The sequence below is a fragment of the Acomys russatus genome, chromosome 32, assembly GCF_903995435.1.
Source record: "Acomys russatus chromosome 32, mAcoRus1.1, whole genome shotgun sequence".
In the NCBI taxonomy this organism is placed as follows: Eukaryota; Metazoa; Chordata; class Mammalia; order Rodentia; family Muridae; genus Acomys; species Acomys russatus.
The window spans coordinates 34,324,328-34,341,935 of record NC_067168.1 but is presented as its reverse complement, the minus strand read 5'-3'; the positions used below and the strand labels follow the sequence as shown (position 1 = coordinate 34,341,935).

The window sequence follows — 17,608 nt, the reverse complement described above, 5'->3', positions numbered from 1 at the left end:
TGCTTAGAGGACAATATGCTGCTGTGTAGATTTCAGACTCTCTGGACAATATGAATAACCCTGTCTTTGTTTCTACAGTGGGGGCCAAGAAGAAAGCTTTGCTCCCGGGTGGAACAGGGATTATCCTCCTCCTCCCCTTAAGAGTCATGCTCAAGAGAGACACTCTGGCAACTTTCCTGGCAGAGATTCACTTCCCTTTGATTTCCAGGGGCATTCAGGACCTCCCTTTGCAAATGTAGAGGAGCATTCTTTCAGCTATGGAGCTAGAGATGGACCACATGGTGACTATCAAGGAGGGGAGGGACCTGGACATGATTTCAGAGGGGGAGACTTTTCATCTTCGGATTTCCAGAGCAGAGATTCAGCACAGTTGGACTTCAGGAATAGGGAGATACATTCTGGGGATTTTAGGGATAGAGAAGGACCACCTATGGACTACAGGGCTGGAGATGGTGCCTCTATGGATTATAGAGGCAGGGAGACACCTCATATGAATTACAGAGACAGGGATTCTCACACTGTTGACTTTAGAAGTAGAGATGTTCCTCCATCTGACTTCAGGGGGCGGGGCACTTATGATTTAGATTTTAGAGGCCGAGATGGATCCCATGCAGATTTTAGGGGAAGAGATTTATCAGATTTAGATTTTAGATCCAGAGATCAGTCTCGTTCTGATTTTAGGAACAGAGACGTATCTGATTTGGACTTCAGGGATAAAGACGGAACACAGGTGGACTTTAGAGGCCGAGGTTCAGCTACTACTGATCTAGACTTTAGGAACAGGGATACACCACATTCTGATTTCAGAGGTAGACACCGTTCTAGGACTTACCAAGATTTTAGGGGCAGACAGGTAGGACCTTGTATGGAATTTAAAGATAGGGAGATGCCTCCTGTGGATACAAAAATTTTGGATTACATTCAGCCTTCTGCACAAGACAGAGAACATTCTGGCATGAGCATGAACAAGAGAGAAGAACCCACACATGATCATGCAGTAGAAAGGCCTGCTTTTGGTGTTCAGAAGGGAGAATTTGAGCACTCAGAAACAAGAGAAGGAGAAACACAAAGTGGAACCTTTGAACATGAATCTCTACCAGACTTTCAGAACAGCCGAAGTCCAGTTCAAGACCAAGATAAGCCAAAGCTTTCTGGAGGTGAACAACAGAGTTCAAATGCTGGTCTGTTTAAAGAAGAAGGTGATTTGGACTTTCTTGGTCGACAAGACACTGATTACAGAAGCATGGAATACTGTGATGTGGATCACAGGTTGCCAGGAAGCCAGATTTTTGGCTATGGCCAGAGCAAGTCTTTTCCTCAGGGCAAAATGTCCCGAGATGCCCAACAGGACCTTCAGGTATGTAGTTCATAATGCTTTTCTCAAGGGTGAAGTGTAGAATGCAAGATGTTCAGTTTCTAAAGCCTTCCTATACAACCATGCAAAATCAAATTTGAAAGTGGAATATAAGAGTTTATCCAAAAAAGGACCTTGGATCAGATCATGCTTTTGATGTATGTTTAGTCACTGTTTTGCTTCATTGTGCTTATTTAAATGTCCTGTGATAAATTAATTTCAAATTATCAGTCTTGGGGAATGGCTCTCACAGCTTTTGCTGTCCCTGTAATTTAGGATTTATTTTCTCATTTAAGTTCAAGTATTCTCGAAGTGTTTTTACAGTCATGAGGATTTGATGTTAATATTGGATATTTCTTCTTACAGCTAGCTTACTTAGCTTAGATGTTAAGTTTCTTGAGTGTAAGCAAGGAGAGTTATATTTCCAATTTAATTATAAAAATTATCTTAAAAAGCCGAGCGTGGTGGCACATGCCTTTTATCCTAGCACCTGGGAGGCAGAGGCAGGCAGATTGCTGTGAGTTTGAGGACAGCCTGGCCTACAAAGTGAGTCTAGGACAGCCAAGGCCACATAGAGAAACCCTGTCTCGAAAAACAAAAAATATCTTAAAATAGATTTTATCCATCTCTACTTAGGTTTCTTATATTTTGTGATTGTTTTTATTTTTATTTTTGTTTTGTTTTGTTTTAAGACAGGGTTTCTCAGTGGAGCCTTGGCTGTTCTGGAACTCACTGTGTATACCAGGCTGGTGATTCACCTGCCTCTGCCTCCCAGGTGCTGGGATTAAAGGTGTGTGCCACCACCGCCTGGCCTGTTGGTGATCCTAAGCCTTAGTAACCAAATAGTAGGTTTTGAGAATTTTAGAACATGCTTTGTTATTTTAAGACTTTCTCAGTAAGCCTTGGTCCTAGCATACTTGTAATCCAGTAGTATTAGGGGGGGGTGGAGATGAGAGAAAATTAAAATCTCTTATATGGTCAATGTAATGCAAACCACTTTCGATCCTGAGTATATTTTATGTTGGATTTTACTTTACATGCAAAAAGAAATCTATTTGTAAAATAACTTTACATTCTGTATTCAAGGATCAAGACTATAGGACTGGCCCAAGTGAGGAGCAACCTAACAGGCTTATTCGATTAAGTGGGGTGCCGGAAAATGCCACAAAAGAAGAGGTAAGGCCTATGTTCTCTCAGTTATCTTGGGGGTGAGGGGAGGGAGGTGGGGTGAGGAGAGAGAGTGTGTCTGTGTGGGGGGGGAAATGAGAGAATATCCATATATGGCGATACATGCCTATAACTCTAGCACTTGGAAAATACGTGCAGAAGGATTACCAATTGAGCCAGCGTGGACTACACTGTGAGATCTTGTCTCAAAATAAAAATAAAATTCACTTTCAAAGTTTATAGATTTGCTGGGTGCAGTGGCGCATGCCTGTAATTCCAGCACTTGGGGTGGCAGAGAGAAGAAGGTAGATCTCTGAGTTTGAGGCCAGCTTGGTCTATACATCAAGTCCAGGACAGCCAAGTCAAGTGTTGTGACAGATGCCTATAATAGTACTCAGAAGGCTTGAGAGAGAAGGATCAAGAGTTTGAGCCACAGGAAGGGATAGTGGGGTGAGGTAGATATGAACAAGTACAGTCATATTTATGTATGAAAATACCACAACAAAGCCTATTATTTGATATGCTAGCTAAAGTAATAATTAAAACCCCCAAACAATTCAATTCCACAGTTGGGCTTGCTAACAGGAGTCAAAGCTGAGCCTGCTATCACAGGCCTATAATCCTAGTTATTCAGGAAGCTGAAGCAGGATTGTAAGTGCAGGCAAAGCACTATATACATAATAATAAAATTTTAAAAATAATAAACATTTAAAAATAAATAAACAGGGAAGACACATTCTTCTACATTCCTCAATTTTGTTTTTGTTGTTGTTGTTTTTGTTTTTTGCCTTGTTTTTTGAGACAGGGTTTCTCTGTGTAGCCTTGGCTGTCCTGGACTCACTCGGTAGACCAGGCTGGCCTCTATCTCACAGCGATCTGCCTGCTTCTGTCTCCCAAGTGCTGGGACTAAAGGTGTGCGCCGCCACCACCTGGCTTGCTTGTTTGTTTGTTTTTTGAGACAGGGTTTCTCTGTGTAGCCTTGGCTGTCGTGGACTCACTTTGTAGACCAAGTTGTCCTTGAACTCAGAGATCTGCCTGTCTCTGCCTCCCTGAGTGACGGGAGTGCACCACTACTCCCGGTCTATGTTCCTCAGTGTTAACACCTGTAACACCTCCAGAACAATATCTAAGCCCGAAAGTAGCTGCGGAATAACCTGTAGAACTAACTTGTTGTCATTAACATAAGGCTTGTAAAATGACACATGATTGGTGTCTTCAGACTTGATAATTATTCTTGAGACCATATTATATCAAGAGTAAGTAATCTTAATTAATTTACTCCACTATTGGTTAAGAAGCCCTTCTTTGAAGTTCTTGGGACCAGATGTATTTCAAATTTTATAGTTTTTAGATTTTGGTTTTTTTTTTTTTTTTTTTTGGGACGGGGTTTTTCATTGTAGATTTTGGGAATATTTGTGTAGAATTTGCTAGCTTGACATTCTTAATCTGAAGTTCAAATGCTTACAGCATTTCATATTTTGTAGCATTTTGGATTCAGAGGTAGGAGGGGGTATTTTGCTCTTTTTTTTTTTTTTTTTTTTTTTTTTCTGGACACAGTTTTACTGTGTAGTCTTGGCAGGGCTGCAAGTTGCTATGTAGACCAGGCCTGTCTTTGGGTTTGCCATCACTTTTCTCCTTGATCCAGAGTTTTTAGTTAAGGATACCTATCCTTCTTGTATCGGTGCACCAGGCACCTTTGTAGGCACTAAAGAATAGACCAGTGAATATAATAAAGTTGCTACCTTCATGGCTAATACAGAAGCGAGCAAAAGATAAACAATAGAGGGCTGAAAAGATAGCTCATTGGTTTAAGGTACTTGTTTCTCTCTTAGAGGCACCAGGTTTTATTAGTTGGGTATGTTGGGCAGATCACAACTGCCCATAATTTCAGCACCAGGAAATCTAACACCCCCTTACTAGCCTCTGAGGACATCTGCACTCATGTGCACATACCCCCATATAGACACAGGCATACATATCACATAATTCTTTTTTGAGACAAAGCACATAATTACTATTTTTATTTTTTATTTTTTTATTTTTTCATAATTACTATTTTAAAAAGAGTGTGTGCATACCTTTCGTCTCAGCTCCTGGGAGGTAGAGGCAGGCAGATCTCTTGAGTTTGAAGCCAGCCTGATCTACAGAGTGAGTTCCAGGACAGCCAGCTTTACACAGAGAAACTCTGTCTCATAAAGCCAGAGGGACAGGGAGAGGAAGAAAGGGATAGTGGGAGAATAATTTTAAGTAGCGAGACATTTTCTGGGGGGAAAACAACCAACACCAATAGCTAAAGATTTAAAAGCTCTTGTGAAGTAGAGAAGGTGGAGTCAGGAGTTGAGGGTTACCTACCCTTCAGCTAGTCGGAGCTACATGACCAACACCAGAGGTTTACAGTGGCATCAGGACTCGGCTGTTTTCTTCTCTTCTTTTGAAATCACATTTATTTTTATTTTGTGTGTGTGTGCACGCATGTGCATGTGCATGTATATGAGACAAGTGTTCAAATGCCTGGCACACATGCATAAGTTAAAGAACAGCTTCTAGAGGTTGGTTTTCTCTTCTTTCCTTCCTTCCTTGGTTTGATTTTTGGTTTTTATGAGACAGGATTTCTCTGTGTAGTCCTGGTTTTCCTAGAACTTGTTCTGTGGACAAGGCTGGTCTCAAACTTAGAGATCGACCGACCTTCCTTTCCCTTCTGAGTGCTGGAACTAAATGTCCCTACTTGCTGAGCTGTCTTGCCAGATCCAGGATTGGGCCATTTTAGATTGAACTTAAACCTGAATGTGGTGAAAGAACAGGTTGTTTGAAGACAACAAAAAACTAGACTAAGGTCAAGTGTTATGGCCCCGCACTGCATTGGATTGTATATTCTCAGTGCATCATTTTGTTTTAACATGGTGCACACAGCAAGTGAAGGGTGGTTTAGAATATATACAGATTTCCAAGCATGTGCTCTTTAAAGCTATGCTCTTTTGCCTTTTCTGGAGAGTTTTTTGGTTTTGAGTTTTGTTTTGTTTTTTTGTGACAGGGTTTCTCTGTGTAGCCTTGGCTGTCCTGGACTCGATTTATAGACCAGGCTGGCCACAAATTCACAGCAATCTACCTGCCTCTGCCTCCCGAGTGCTGGGATTAAAGGGGTGCCCCAGCACGCCCGGCCTCTGTTCCTTTTTCTCCGTGGCATGCCTCCCTCTTCCCATTCCCACTCACCTAGTGCCTGTGCTCTTTCTGGCTAGCTGGGATTATAGCTCTGTGTCATTATGCCAAATTTCATTTGTCACATTTTGAATGCATAGAGTGTATATGGTTTAATTTTGTCTTTATAAAATAATTGTTGCTTAAAATTGTATACAATGAGAACCGGTAGGGAAATATAAGACTTAGCATTTAACTATGCTTTGCATCATGAGTGTGAATGTCGTATTTTGCAGATCCTTACTGCCTTTAGGACTTCTGAGGGCATGCCTGTAAAGGAGTTGCAGTTGAAGGAGTATAACATAGGTGAGTTTTTAATGTGCATGTAGCCTTGGGTTAGAAAGGGTCTTAGACATATGTCTGCATCATGTGCTACTCAAAAATTTGTTTTTAAGAAATCACAAGTAAGATTTCAAGAAGTTTCCTGTTGGTGCCTTCAAATAACAAGCAGCTTTAGTCTTTACTGTGACTCTTTGTATGGCTGTTTGTCTACACGTGGGCGATGAGGATGCGTGCTCCAGTTCTTCTGAGTGCCTGTGAGATATAAAGTGAGTGTCGTAGCATCTATCCCTGAATGCTTTATATGATTAAATTATTAGGCTTGGTGTTTATGTTTTTCATGATGGTAGAATACTTAACATTTGAGCCTAGTGAGACCTAATAAGCTTGCTATGTATACAGTTTTATATTTCATTGTTTCAAAGTGAAATATAACAGCTTACCAGAGAAATTATTTAAACTTTTGGTTTCCTGGATTTTGTTTTGCTCTGAGAAGAGTCCTGATGTAGCTAGGTTTCAGAGTTTGTAAATTGATCTGGAAGAGCTTTCTTTTTTACCTCTGTCTGCAGTCTGAAGTGCGAAGCCTGCTCCTAGTGCTTTTGAGTGCCACCTTTGGTCACCTCCTTCAAATCTTACTATAGCAAAGTAGAAAGAAATGAAACACCAAACACTGTTTTTCTTTCTTTATTCTTTTCTCATATGTTGTATATTCTCATCCTGACCACAGCTTCCCTTCCTTCTCTCTTCCTAGTCCCTTTTCTCTGCTTCCCTTCTCCCCCAGATCCACTCCTCCTCCATTCCCTTCAGAAAAAGGCAGGCCTCCCAGGGAAATCAACCAGATATTTCATGTCAAATTGCAATAAGACTAGGCACATCCCTTTATTAAGGCTGGTCAAGGAAACCCAGTAGGAGAGAAAGGATTCCAAAAGCAGGCAAAAGTGTCAGTGACAGCCCCCGTTCCACAGGAGTACCACAAGAACGCCAAGTTACACAGCCATAACATATATCCCTAGAGCCTAGGTCAGACAAATATTTGACAAATATTTTTGGGACTCCGTAATACGAAATAGATTAAAAATGAAGGTAATTAGCTGGGGGACATGGTAGTGCATGCTTTTACTCCCAGCACTCAGGAGGCAAAGGCAGGTGGAGCTCTGTAAGTTCAAGGCCAAACTGGTCTACAAGTGAATTCTAGGACAGCTGGGGTTACACAGAGAAACCCTGTCCTGAAAAACCAAAAACCAACCAGACAAAAAAATAAATCTAACCTTACGTGATTTTTTTTGTAGAATTTTAAATTGAAGAAAGTAGAACATTTATCTTTTCACAGAATATAGAATCACAATAATATATTTAAAGGCATCTTCAAACAGCAATGTATCATATTTTGGAGGATATAGTTTATTTTTATTATTTGATTATTCCTTTTTTTGTTTTTGTTTTTGTTTCTGTTTTTGTTTTTGTTGTTGTTGATTTTGTTTTTACAATGCTGGAGATTGAACCCAGGCTATTATGTGGGCTGGGCAAGCATTCTATCTCTGAGCTATTAACCCAGCCTTACGTTAGCTTTTAAATAATTTACTATGGAATGGAATTTTGTTTTGTTTTCGTTCAAGACGGGTTTTCTCTGTGTAGCCTTGGCTGTCCTAGGCTCAAATTTGTAGACCCGGCTGGCCTCAAACTCACAGCAATCCACCTGCATCTGCCTTCCAAGTGCTGGGATTAAAGGCATGTGCTGCCACACCGAGCTTGTTTTTGTTTTTCTAAACAGAGTTTCTTTGTGTAGTGTTACCTGTCCTGGAACTCACGCTATAGACCAATTGTCCTGGAACTTATAGATTTGCCTTCCTAGTGTTGGTATTAAAGGTGTATACCACAGCAACATGAGTGGCTTAGAATGGAATTTTTGTATCTAATAGATAGTTCTTTTTCTCATAGATTCTGCAATGAAAAGTTACACACACACACACACACACACACACACACACACACACACAAAACCAAATTATTGTGCCTAGAATAGTATGGCTTTTAGCCGGGCGTGGTGGCGCACGCCTTTAATCCCAGCACTTGGGAGGCAGAGGCAGGTGGCTCGCTGTGAGTTCGAGGCCAGCCCGGTCTACAAAGCGAGTTCAGGACAGCCAAGGCTACATAGAGAAACCCTGTCTTGAAAAACCAAAAAAAAAAAAAAAAAAAAGAATAGTATGGCTTTTAAGCCCACAAGTATACTTTTCCTATAATTTGGGATAATACACACAAAGTGTTATTTCTCAAGAAACAATTATTTATTTGTTTTAATTATATTATTCCTGACTTTTTGGAAACATGATTAAGAGTAGATATATTGTTCTTGTGTGCCTGAGTTGTGTTGCTGTTTGTTGCATGTATCTGATATATGTATGCTTTCTTTGATAACTAAAGGGTAGAATTCATAGGCTGGGTGTTTTTTTAACTTACAGGTGAGTGTCAGTCTTGTGTCATGAACTGTGCTTTTCATTTAGTATTGATGTTCTTAGTGAAGAAGAGTTGGGTTTTTTTGTTGTAGTTGCTGTTGTTCTTGATTTTTGAGACAGGGTTTTTCTCTGTAACTCTGGCTGTTCTGCAGACCTAGGCTGGCCTTGAACTCACATGGATCTGACTGCCTCTCCTTCCCAAGTAAAGAAGAGATATCTTAATGTTTAAATAGTAGCAATTTAAGCCAGTGTGGTGGCGCACACCTTTAATCCCAGCACTCAGGAGGCAGAGGCAGTTGGATCGCTGTGAGTTCAAAGCCAGCCTAGTCTACATAGTGAGTCCAGGACAGCCAAGGGTATACAGAAAAACCCTGTCTCGAAAAACAAAAAACAAACAAACAAACAAAAACAAAAGAAAAGAAAGAAAAAAGAAAAGGAAATAGCAGCAGTTGCAGTATAAACTCTTTATTTAGTACTCATTAGCTTTCCAGTTCTCTTTTCAGATTTGTAAGCAAGGTAAGATTATATAAACGTGTACGGTCCCAGAGTGCTGAGATTACAGGCATGCACCACCATGCCCAGCTATTCAATATATACATTTTTATATGTCCTTTCTTGTTTTTTTCTCTTTCTTCATTTCTTTTCTTTTTCTTTCTTTCTTTCTTTCTTTCTTTCTTTCTTTCTTTCTTTCTTTCTTTCTTTCTTTCTTTCTCCCCCTGCCCCTCTTTCTTTCGTTTGTCTGTTTTGTGAGACAGGATTCCTTTTATAACTGACCTGAACTGTCTTTGTAGACCAGACTGGCCTTGAACTCACAAAGATACACCTGCCTCTGCTTCCCTAGTACTGGAATTAAAGGTATGTGCTACCATGCCCAGCCAAATTTCTTTTCTTTTCTTTCCTTTTTTTTTTTTTTTTTTTGAGACAGGGTTTCTCTGTGTATCCTTGGCTGTCCTGGACTCACTTGGTAGACCAGGCTGACCTCAAACTCACAGCAATTTGCCTGCCTCTGCCTCCTGAGTGCTGGGATTAAAGACGTGTGTCACCACGCCTGGTGCCAAGTTTCTTTTTTTATGAAAATATTGAGTTACCAGTTCCATGTTACTACTATTATATTTGTGGGTTACAAGTAGAATGTACTTTAAACAATATCAGTTAGATCTCATGCTTAAAACCTTTGTATAACCTTCTATCTCATATGGAGGAAATCCCCAATTTCTTGTTTTAACTTAAAAAGCACTATATAAGCTGGTCTATGGCTGTTTGACCTCATTCTGCACTGTTTCCTAATTTTCTATTATCTGCAGCCAAACTGAGCTAGTCTTCAGTCTTTGACCAATACCAGCTCATTTCTTTGTCAGCTCCTCTATACTGCTCTTTTTTGATCTCCGATTATTTTCTAGGATTTAGTTCTTGGCTTTTCTTTTACTTCATTTTGAGGCTTTGCCTTGCCATCACTTCATAGTTATTGTTTTTAAGTTCTTATTTGTTAAAATAGGATATATCATGATGTTTTTTATCTTATTTTTCTCATTAGGAAGTTAGCACTGCCAGTTTATGGTGGTTCACACCTTTAATCTCAACCATGGGAAGGCAACAGAATGAGTTCCAGGATAACCAGGGTTACCAGAAAAACCCTGTTTTGAACCCCACCCCACAAAAAACAAAAAAACAAATAAACAAAACAAACGAGCCAAAAAAAGAAAAAAAGAAAGAAAGTTAGCACCATACCAACAGAAATTTTATCTGTATCATTTGTTCCCTAGTGCTTTACACTTGGCTGGTTTTTTTTTTGTGTGTGTGTGTCTGGAGTGGCTAAGTCTGCTATGTATATGGAGAGTGTGTAAGATCTTGTAGGTAAGAACACTAAGGGGTGTATGTTTAGGTTTATAGCAGATGTAGCTTAGACAGTACATATGTGCTAAAGAATAGGTTTTGAAATAATCAGATATTATAAGAATTTAAATACTTGTTAAAAGATTATATATGAGGGGCTGGAGGTGAGGTTAAGAATGTTTGCCTAGAATGTATGGGATCCTGGATTCTATCATAAGCATCACGTAAAACCAGACATCATGGCACATAACTGTAACCCCAGAATTTGAGAGATTGAGTCAGGAGCACTGGAAGTTCATAGTCTAAAGAACTTGGGTTCTTAGAGAGTTTAATGTCTGCTTGAGCTACCGAGAAGATCATTAGTTTAAAAAAAAAATCAGTGGATAAAAAGACTTTTTTTTTCTTTTGAGATAAGGTTTCCCTATGTAGCCCTGGCTGGTATAGAACTTACTATGTGGACCAGATTAGCCTCAAACCCAAAGCGATCCACCTTTGTTTTCCAGGTGCTGGGTTAAAGGTGAACACTACCATGCCTAACCCAATAGTGGACATTAATTAGATAAAAAATTAATTATTTTCTGTTTGCTTTCTTTTATTTTTTTTCGAGTCAGGGTTTCTGTAGTTGTATCCCTGGCTGTCCTAGAACTCAGTTTGTAGGCCAGGCTGGCCTTAAGTCAGAGGTCTGCCTGACTCTGCCTCAATTAAAGGTGTGTACCACCACTCACGGCTTAATTTCTAAATTCTTATTAATTAAGACTAAGGGGCTGGAAAGATGGCCTAGTGGTTAAAAGTATTGGATCTGCCAGGTGGTGGTGGTACACTCCTTTAGTCCCAGCACTCAGGAGGCAGAGGCAGGTGGATCGGGGAGGTGAGTTCAAGGCCAGTGTGGTCTACAGAGTGAGTTCCAGGACAGCCAAGGCTACACAGAGAAACCCTGTCGCAAAAAACAAAAAACAAACAAAAAATTGGATCCTCTTTCAGAGGACCTTTGTTCTATTCCCTGGATGCGCATGGAGGTTTACAGCCTTTATAACTACAATCCCAGGGCACATGATGCTTTCTTCTAGTCTCTACAGACACCACACATACATTGGTATGGTACATTGTAGGCAAAATGTTCGGACACTTAAAAGAAAAATAAATATAATTTTAAAAAATTAAGACTAGCAGGCCAGGAAGGTGGATCTCTGAGTTTGTGGCCATCCTGGTCTACAGAGTGAGTTCCAGGACAGCCAGGGCTGCACAGAGAAACCCTGTTTCCAAAAAACACCCCCAAATTAAATAATAATAATAGTAACAATAACAATAACAATAATAATAAAATAAAAGCAGCTAAAGGCTGAAGTATTGACACAGTAGGTAAAATGGTTGACTTTTTATATTCCTAGAAAAGTGTCAATAGTAAAATGTCTTTTGATTGGATATTCTTTGGAAGAAACTGCTCATGTACATGACAACAAAGGGATTGCACTTATGGAAAGAAACCAATTATCACTATATTTATATAAGTCTCCATTGAAAGGGATGAGTTGCTAAAATATACTGAAGTCTGAATGAGCCTTGAAAACATGAAAGAAGTCATACAGAATCAACTACATATTTTTATAGATATCCATAATAGGTGTAGCTACAGAAATAGAAAATTAGTGGGAATGAGGAGTGGCTGCTTAATGGATTTGAGTTTTCATTTTAAGATGGTAAAAATGGTCTAGAAGTAGATAGTGTATAATTGCATAATATTGTAACTATACTGAATTATATATATTTAAAACATTACTTATTTGTATATGTATGTGGGTCTATGTTGAGTTTTTGTGCACTATATGAGTACAGGTGCCTGTGGAGGTTAGAAAAGGGCATTGGGGGCTGGTGAGATGGCTCAGAGGTTAAGAGCACTGGCTGTTCTTCCAAAGGTCCTGAGTTCAGTTCCCAGTACTACGTGGTGACTCACAACCATCTATAATGAAATCTAGTGCCCTCTTCTGGATTGCAGGCTGAATACTGTATACATAATAAATTTTAAAAAAATCTTTAAAAAAAAGAAAAAAAAAGGGCATTGTATCCTATAGAATTGAAATTATAGGAGGTTATGATCTGCCATGTGTGTACTGGGAACTGAACCTAGGTCCTCTGAAATACCAAATACTGTTAGCCAATGACGCATCTTTCTAGGCCTGCAGTTTCTTGGGGGAGGGTGTAGGGGGGACAATGTCTCATATATCTTAGGCTGGCCTTATTGTATGTATAACAGAGTGACCTTGAACTTGGCTTCTACCTTCTAGGTGCCAGAATTATGAATGTGTATCACTATGCCTGGTTTGTACACTGCAGCAATGAGCCCAGCACATTGTGTGTGTTAGGCAAGCATCGGTCAACTGAGCTATATTACCAGTCCTTCTTTTCTTTCTGCGGTGGTAGTGGTGGGGCAGTGGTGATGGTAGAGTGGTGGACGGGGTCTTATCAAGTAGCTTTGGCTGGCTGTAACTTGCTTTGTAGTCCAGGCTGATTTCAAACTCAGAGGTCTACCTTCTTCTGCTTCCAGAGTGCTGGAGTTTAAGGTTTTTGCCACCAGGCCCAGTCCAAAGCATGCAGATTTTTAGAAAATGGGTATATGGATTGCATATTCTAGATTCTGAATAGTTTGGAACATCTTATAATTCAGCTTATGCCCGTGGGTTTTTTTAGGCCTCAAATTTTGTTTTGTTGTTGTTTTTCTGTGTAGCCTTGGCTGTCCTGGACTCACTTTGTAGACCAGGCTGGCCTTAAACTTACAGAGATCCACCTGCCTCTGCCTCCTTGAGTACTGGGATTACAGGTGTGAGTCACCATACCTAGCTTGGCCTCAACATTTAAAGAATTTACTGTTCTGTTAGCTTTTTAAACAGTTTTTTAAAAAGATTTATTTACTTTATTTATACAGTGTTCTGCCTTCATGTAACACTTACAAGCCAGAAGGGGGCATCAGATCCCGGTATAGATGGTTATGAGCCACTATGTGGTTGCTGGGAATTGAACTCAGGACCTTTGGAAGATCAGCTAGTGCTCTTAACCCGTGAACAATCTATCCAGCCCCCTAAACATTTATTTTTATGTGGGTATTTTGCTGCTTATATGTACGTGCACCAGAGGTGTGTATTGCCCACAGACTCCAAAGGATCAGATACCCTGAAGCTGGAGTCAGACAATTGTCACCTGCCGAGTGGATGCTGGGAATCAAACCCAGGTCCTCCACAAGAGAAAAAGTACTCTTAACTACTGAGCCATCTCTCCAAGGCAGAAGGTAGAGGGCAAAAGGAAGCAAGAAACAGAATGTATAATTCACCCTATAATAATCTTTTGTTTTGTTTTCTTTTTCGAGACAGGATTTCTCTGTGTAGCCTTGGCTGTCCTGGACTCACTTTGTAGACCAGGCTGGCCTCGAACTCACAGCAATCTGCCTGCCTCTGCCTCCTAAGTGCTGGGATTAAAGGTGTGTGTTGCCATGCCCGGCTCCTATAATACTCTTAAGGTAACTAATCTATTCCCAAATAATAGCATTAATCCATTCACAAGACACTTTTTTTTTTTTTTTTTTTTTTTTTTTTTGATTTTTCGAGACAAGGTTTCTCTGTGTATCCTTGGCTTTAGACCAGACCAGCCTCAAACTCACAGTGATCCACCTGCCTCTGCCTTCAGAGTGCCGGAATTAAAGGTATGTACCACCACCACCTGCCTATAAGACACTTCTTAATCTCTGCTTCTCACCTTTGTTGCTTGGGTGATTAAAGTTCTCATCTGAACTTTAAGAAAGCACATTAAACCATACAAGTCACTTAGAGGCAACAGAATTAAAAAGTAATTAATGTCACCAGGCGGTGGTGGCACAGACCTTTAATCCCAGCACTGGGGAGGCAGGGGCATGTGGATCTCCGAGTTTGAGGCCAGCCTGGTCTACAAAGCAAGTTCAAGATAGCCAAAGGCTACCCAGAGAAACCCTGTCTCAAAAAACTATTAATAATAATAATGAGGAGGAGGAGGATGTCGTCGTCTAAATAAATGCTGAAGTTACTATTACAGAAAACAGTAAATATTTATTTGTTCTATCCACTAAGCTTTAAGGGATTAAAATAAAAGAAGTCAGTAATTATTTTCAGGGGTCTTATAGGAATTGATTGGGAAAGAAGTAGAGAAAATGGATCCAGGCTGAGTGCTGGGATTATCAGGATATACCACCATACTGTTTTGTTTTGTTTTTCTTTTCTTTTTGAGACTGGGTCTTATTATATAGCTCTGGCTGTCTGGAATTTGCTGTGTGGCCTGCATACCTCTGCTTCCTGAGTGGTAGGATTAAAGGCCTGTGCCACCACTCCTAGCTCCTTTTTTTTCTTCTTTTTTAAGATTTATATGTTTATTATATATACAGTGTTCTGTCTGCATGTGTGCCTGCTAGCCAGAAGAGGACACCAGATCTCATTATAGGTGATCATGAGCCACAATGTGGTTGCTGGGAGTTAGAACTCAGGACCTCTCTGGAAGAGCAGCCAGTGCTCTTAACCTCTTTCCAACCTTTGCACCATCTCTCCAGCCCCCTCTCTTAAAAACATAATTATTTTTACTTTATATGTATGAATGTTTTGCTTGCATGTATATAAGTGCACACTCTGTATGTAGAGGACAAAAGAAGGTATTAGAACCCTTGGAACTGAAGTTACAGACAGTTGCAAGCCACCTTGTGGGTGCTGGAAAATAAACCCAGGTCTTCTACAAGAACAGTGGGCTTCTTTCTTTCTTTTTTATTTATTTATTTGTTTGTTTGTTTGTTTTATCAAGCAGGGTTTCTCTGTGTAGCCCTGGCTGTCGTGGATATATTTTGTAGACCAGGCAGGCCTTGAACTCAGAGGTTTGCCTGTTTCTGCCTCCTGAATGTTGGGCTTAAAGATGTGGGAGACAAGCCGGGCGTGGTGGCGCACGCCTTTAATCCCAGCACTCGGGAGGCAGAGGCAGGCGGATCGCTGTGAGTTCGAGGCCAGCCTGGTCTACAAAGCGAGTCCATGATGGCCAAGGCTACACAGAGAAACCCTGTCTCGAAAAACCAAAAAAAAAAAAAAAAAAGATGTGGGAGACAGAGGCTGGAAGATTTTGCAAGTTAAGGTCAGCCTGGGCTACATGGCAAGGTTTTGTCTGGAAGAAAAAAGAAAAGTTATCAAGAAAGGAATTATTATTGCTACTTTATTATTAGATAACAAAGGCCCAGAGACATGTGGCTTATATTTATGTTCAGAACTGTGAACCTTATGTTTCTTTGATGATGCTCATTATAGTTGATGTGCCATTCAGTAAGCACCATCCTGTGCCAGGTGCTGTTCTAGGATTGGGGACACAGGAATGAAAAGAAGACTTTAGTTCTGGGACCTCAGTTGTTTGGGTCAGTTTGTTACAGAAGTTCTTCTCTTGAGTTGATGCTTCTCCCATTACTCTATCATTCCTCCTGGAATGAAGTATATGCTTGCCTTGGAAAAAACAGACTCACCAAGTGTTGGGTTTCTTTGTTTTTTCTGATTAGTTGTTTTGTGCATAGAAGTTTGGGTGTGGGTAGGTGGTATCAGGTGGAGTAAGAATATGACTTGAATATGATCACTAGCTTTTTAAAAGAATACCTGCTGCCCTTTGACTCAGTTAGCATCTTGAATCTTATTTCTTCTCATCTTGACTCTTTCATTAGATTATGCTCTCTAAGGTAGGACATTATTGTCCATTGTGTTCACACAGTATCATTTCTGCCAGTGTAATGGAAATAAATTGAATAGGAAAATTTCCTAATGGTCATTTCCCTGGACTCAGAGAACTATAGTATCATCATCATCATTATCGTCATCAAGATAAAGTGACCCTTTGGACTAAATTTAGATTTTGAAATGAAAACCAGTGGACTGTGGTGATGTGGTGGGATGTGGTACCTATAATCTCAGCACTAGGTAGATTAAAGCAGGAAGTTACTGGGGGAGGAGGCCATCTTGTGAATACACAGCCAGTCTGTGTAGCCTATATGGTAAGATCTTATCTTAGAAAATTGAAAAAAGGAAAACTGAACATTTTCCCTTTATTTTACTATTTTCTTTTTTGTGTGGTGCAGAGAAACAGACTCAAGGTCTCATACATGCTAGGTGGTGTTAGTGCACATTCCTGCCCCTTTATTTTCCTTAAATAACCAATTGGTACAGATGGAAAGCTAAATAAAATACAGTCACATGCACGTTTAGATATTTAGCAAGTAGTTTCTGTATATTTTCCTTATTTCATCTGTTCTACTATAGACAAGCAATCCTTATATGCATAGTTGAAAAGAAGTAAATTAGAAATGCTCATAAAATGTCAAAGTGATGAGTCCCATGTAGCCCAATTCCATTCTTTCCAGATGGTATTTTGACATTTATGTTAGGGATTAAAAAATTTTTTTTTAGTAAAACAACCTCCTATACCTTTTGTTGTATTATTTGCATTGATAGGAATCCAGATACCTGAATCAATTCTGTTTTGGTTTTTGCAACTGTCTCTTATCTTTTTGATATATTACTTTTCTTCTAAAAGCCTGTATTTCCAATGAAATAAAAATAGGGAATAAGGATCTATAGAACCAAGTTCTCTATAATTTCTATCAGTCTTTTCTTGGTTACTTACTTTCTTTCTTACCCCACCCACCTTACTGAAACAGGGTTTCTCTGTGTAGCCTTGGCTGTCCTAGAACTTGCTGTGTAGACCAGCCTGGCCTCGAACTCACAGAGATCTGCCTGCCTCTGCCTCCTGAGTGCTGGATTAAAGGCGTGCACACTACTTCTAGCTCTATCAAGTGTTTTTATGTGCATTTTACATTCATAATACTTGCTTCTACAGATATAATGTTAGAAAAACGGTTTTATTTAAATCACATTTTAATAAAATAAACACTAACTCCCACAATTGTGATTTCTTTAAAATCATGGAGAGATGGCTCATTGGTTAAGAGTGTTTGCATGGGGCTGGAGAGATGGCTCAGAGATTAAGAGCACTGGCTGCTCTTCTAGAGGTTCTGAGTTCAATTCCTAGTAACCATATGGTGGCTCACAACCATCTATAATGAGATCTTGGGCCCTCTCCTGGTGTGCAGGTGTACTTGCAGACAGAACATTGTATACATAATAAATGAATAAATCTTTTTTTTTTTTTTTAAGAATGTTTGCGTTTCTTTGATCCCAGCATTCTGGAGGTAGCCAGAGTTAAACGGTGAAAACTTCCCTCAAAAAGTATACTGCCTGTCACTTGGCTATAGTGATCTAATGCCTCCATGGGTACACACAAATACACTTACACA

General features: G+C 39.9%; 1 protein-coding gene across 6 annotated transcripts in view; it reads left to right on the top strand.

Moving 5' to 3' along the window:
- Window positions 1-17,608, top strand: part of Rbm6 (RNA binding motif protein 6) — a 105,416-nt gene that overhangs the window by 23,282 nt on the left and 64,526 nt on the right. For 4 of the 6 annotated variants that reach the window (XM_051140473.1, XM_051140472.1, XM_051140476.1 and 1 more), the window contains 3 exons: window positions 79-1,357; window positions 2,441-2,530; window positions 5,953-6,022. The exons of 1 other annotated variant lie outside the window; for it this stretch is intronic. In XM_051140473.1, the coding sequence (XP_050996430.1) occupies window positions 79-1,357; window positions 2,441-2,530; window positions 5,953-6,022 (1,439 nt within the window). Of the gene's footprint in view, window positions 1-78; window positions 1,358-2,440; window positions 2,531-5,952; window positions 6,023-17,608 lie in introns of those variants that run through there. One more of the 6 variants, XM_051140478.1, reaches the window with a different exon arrangement.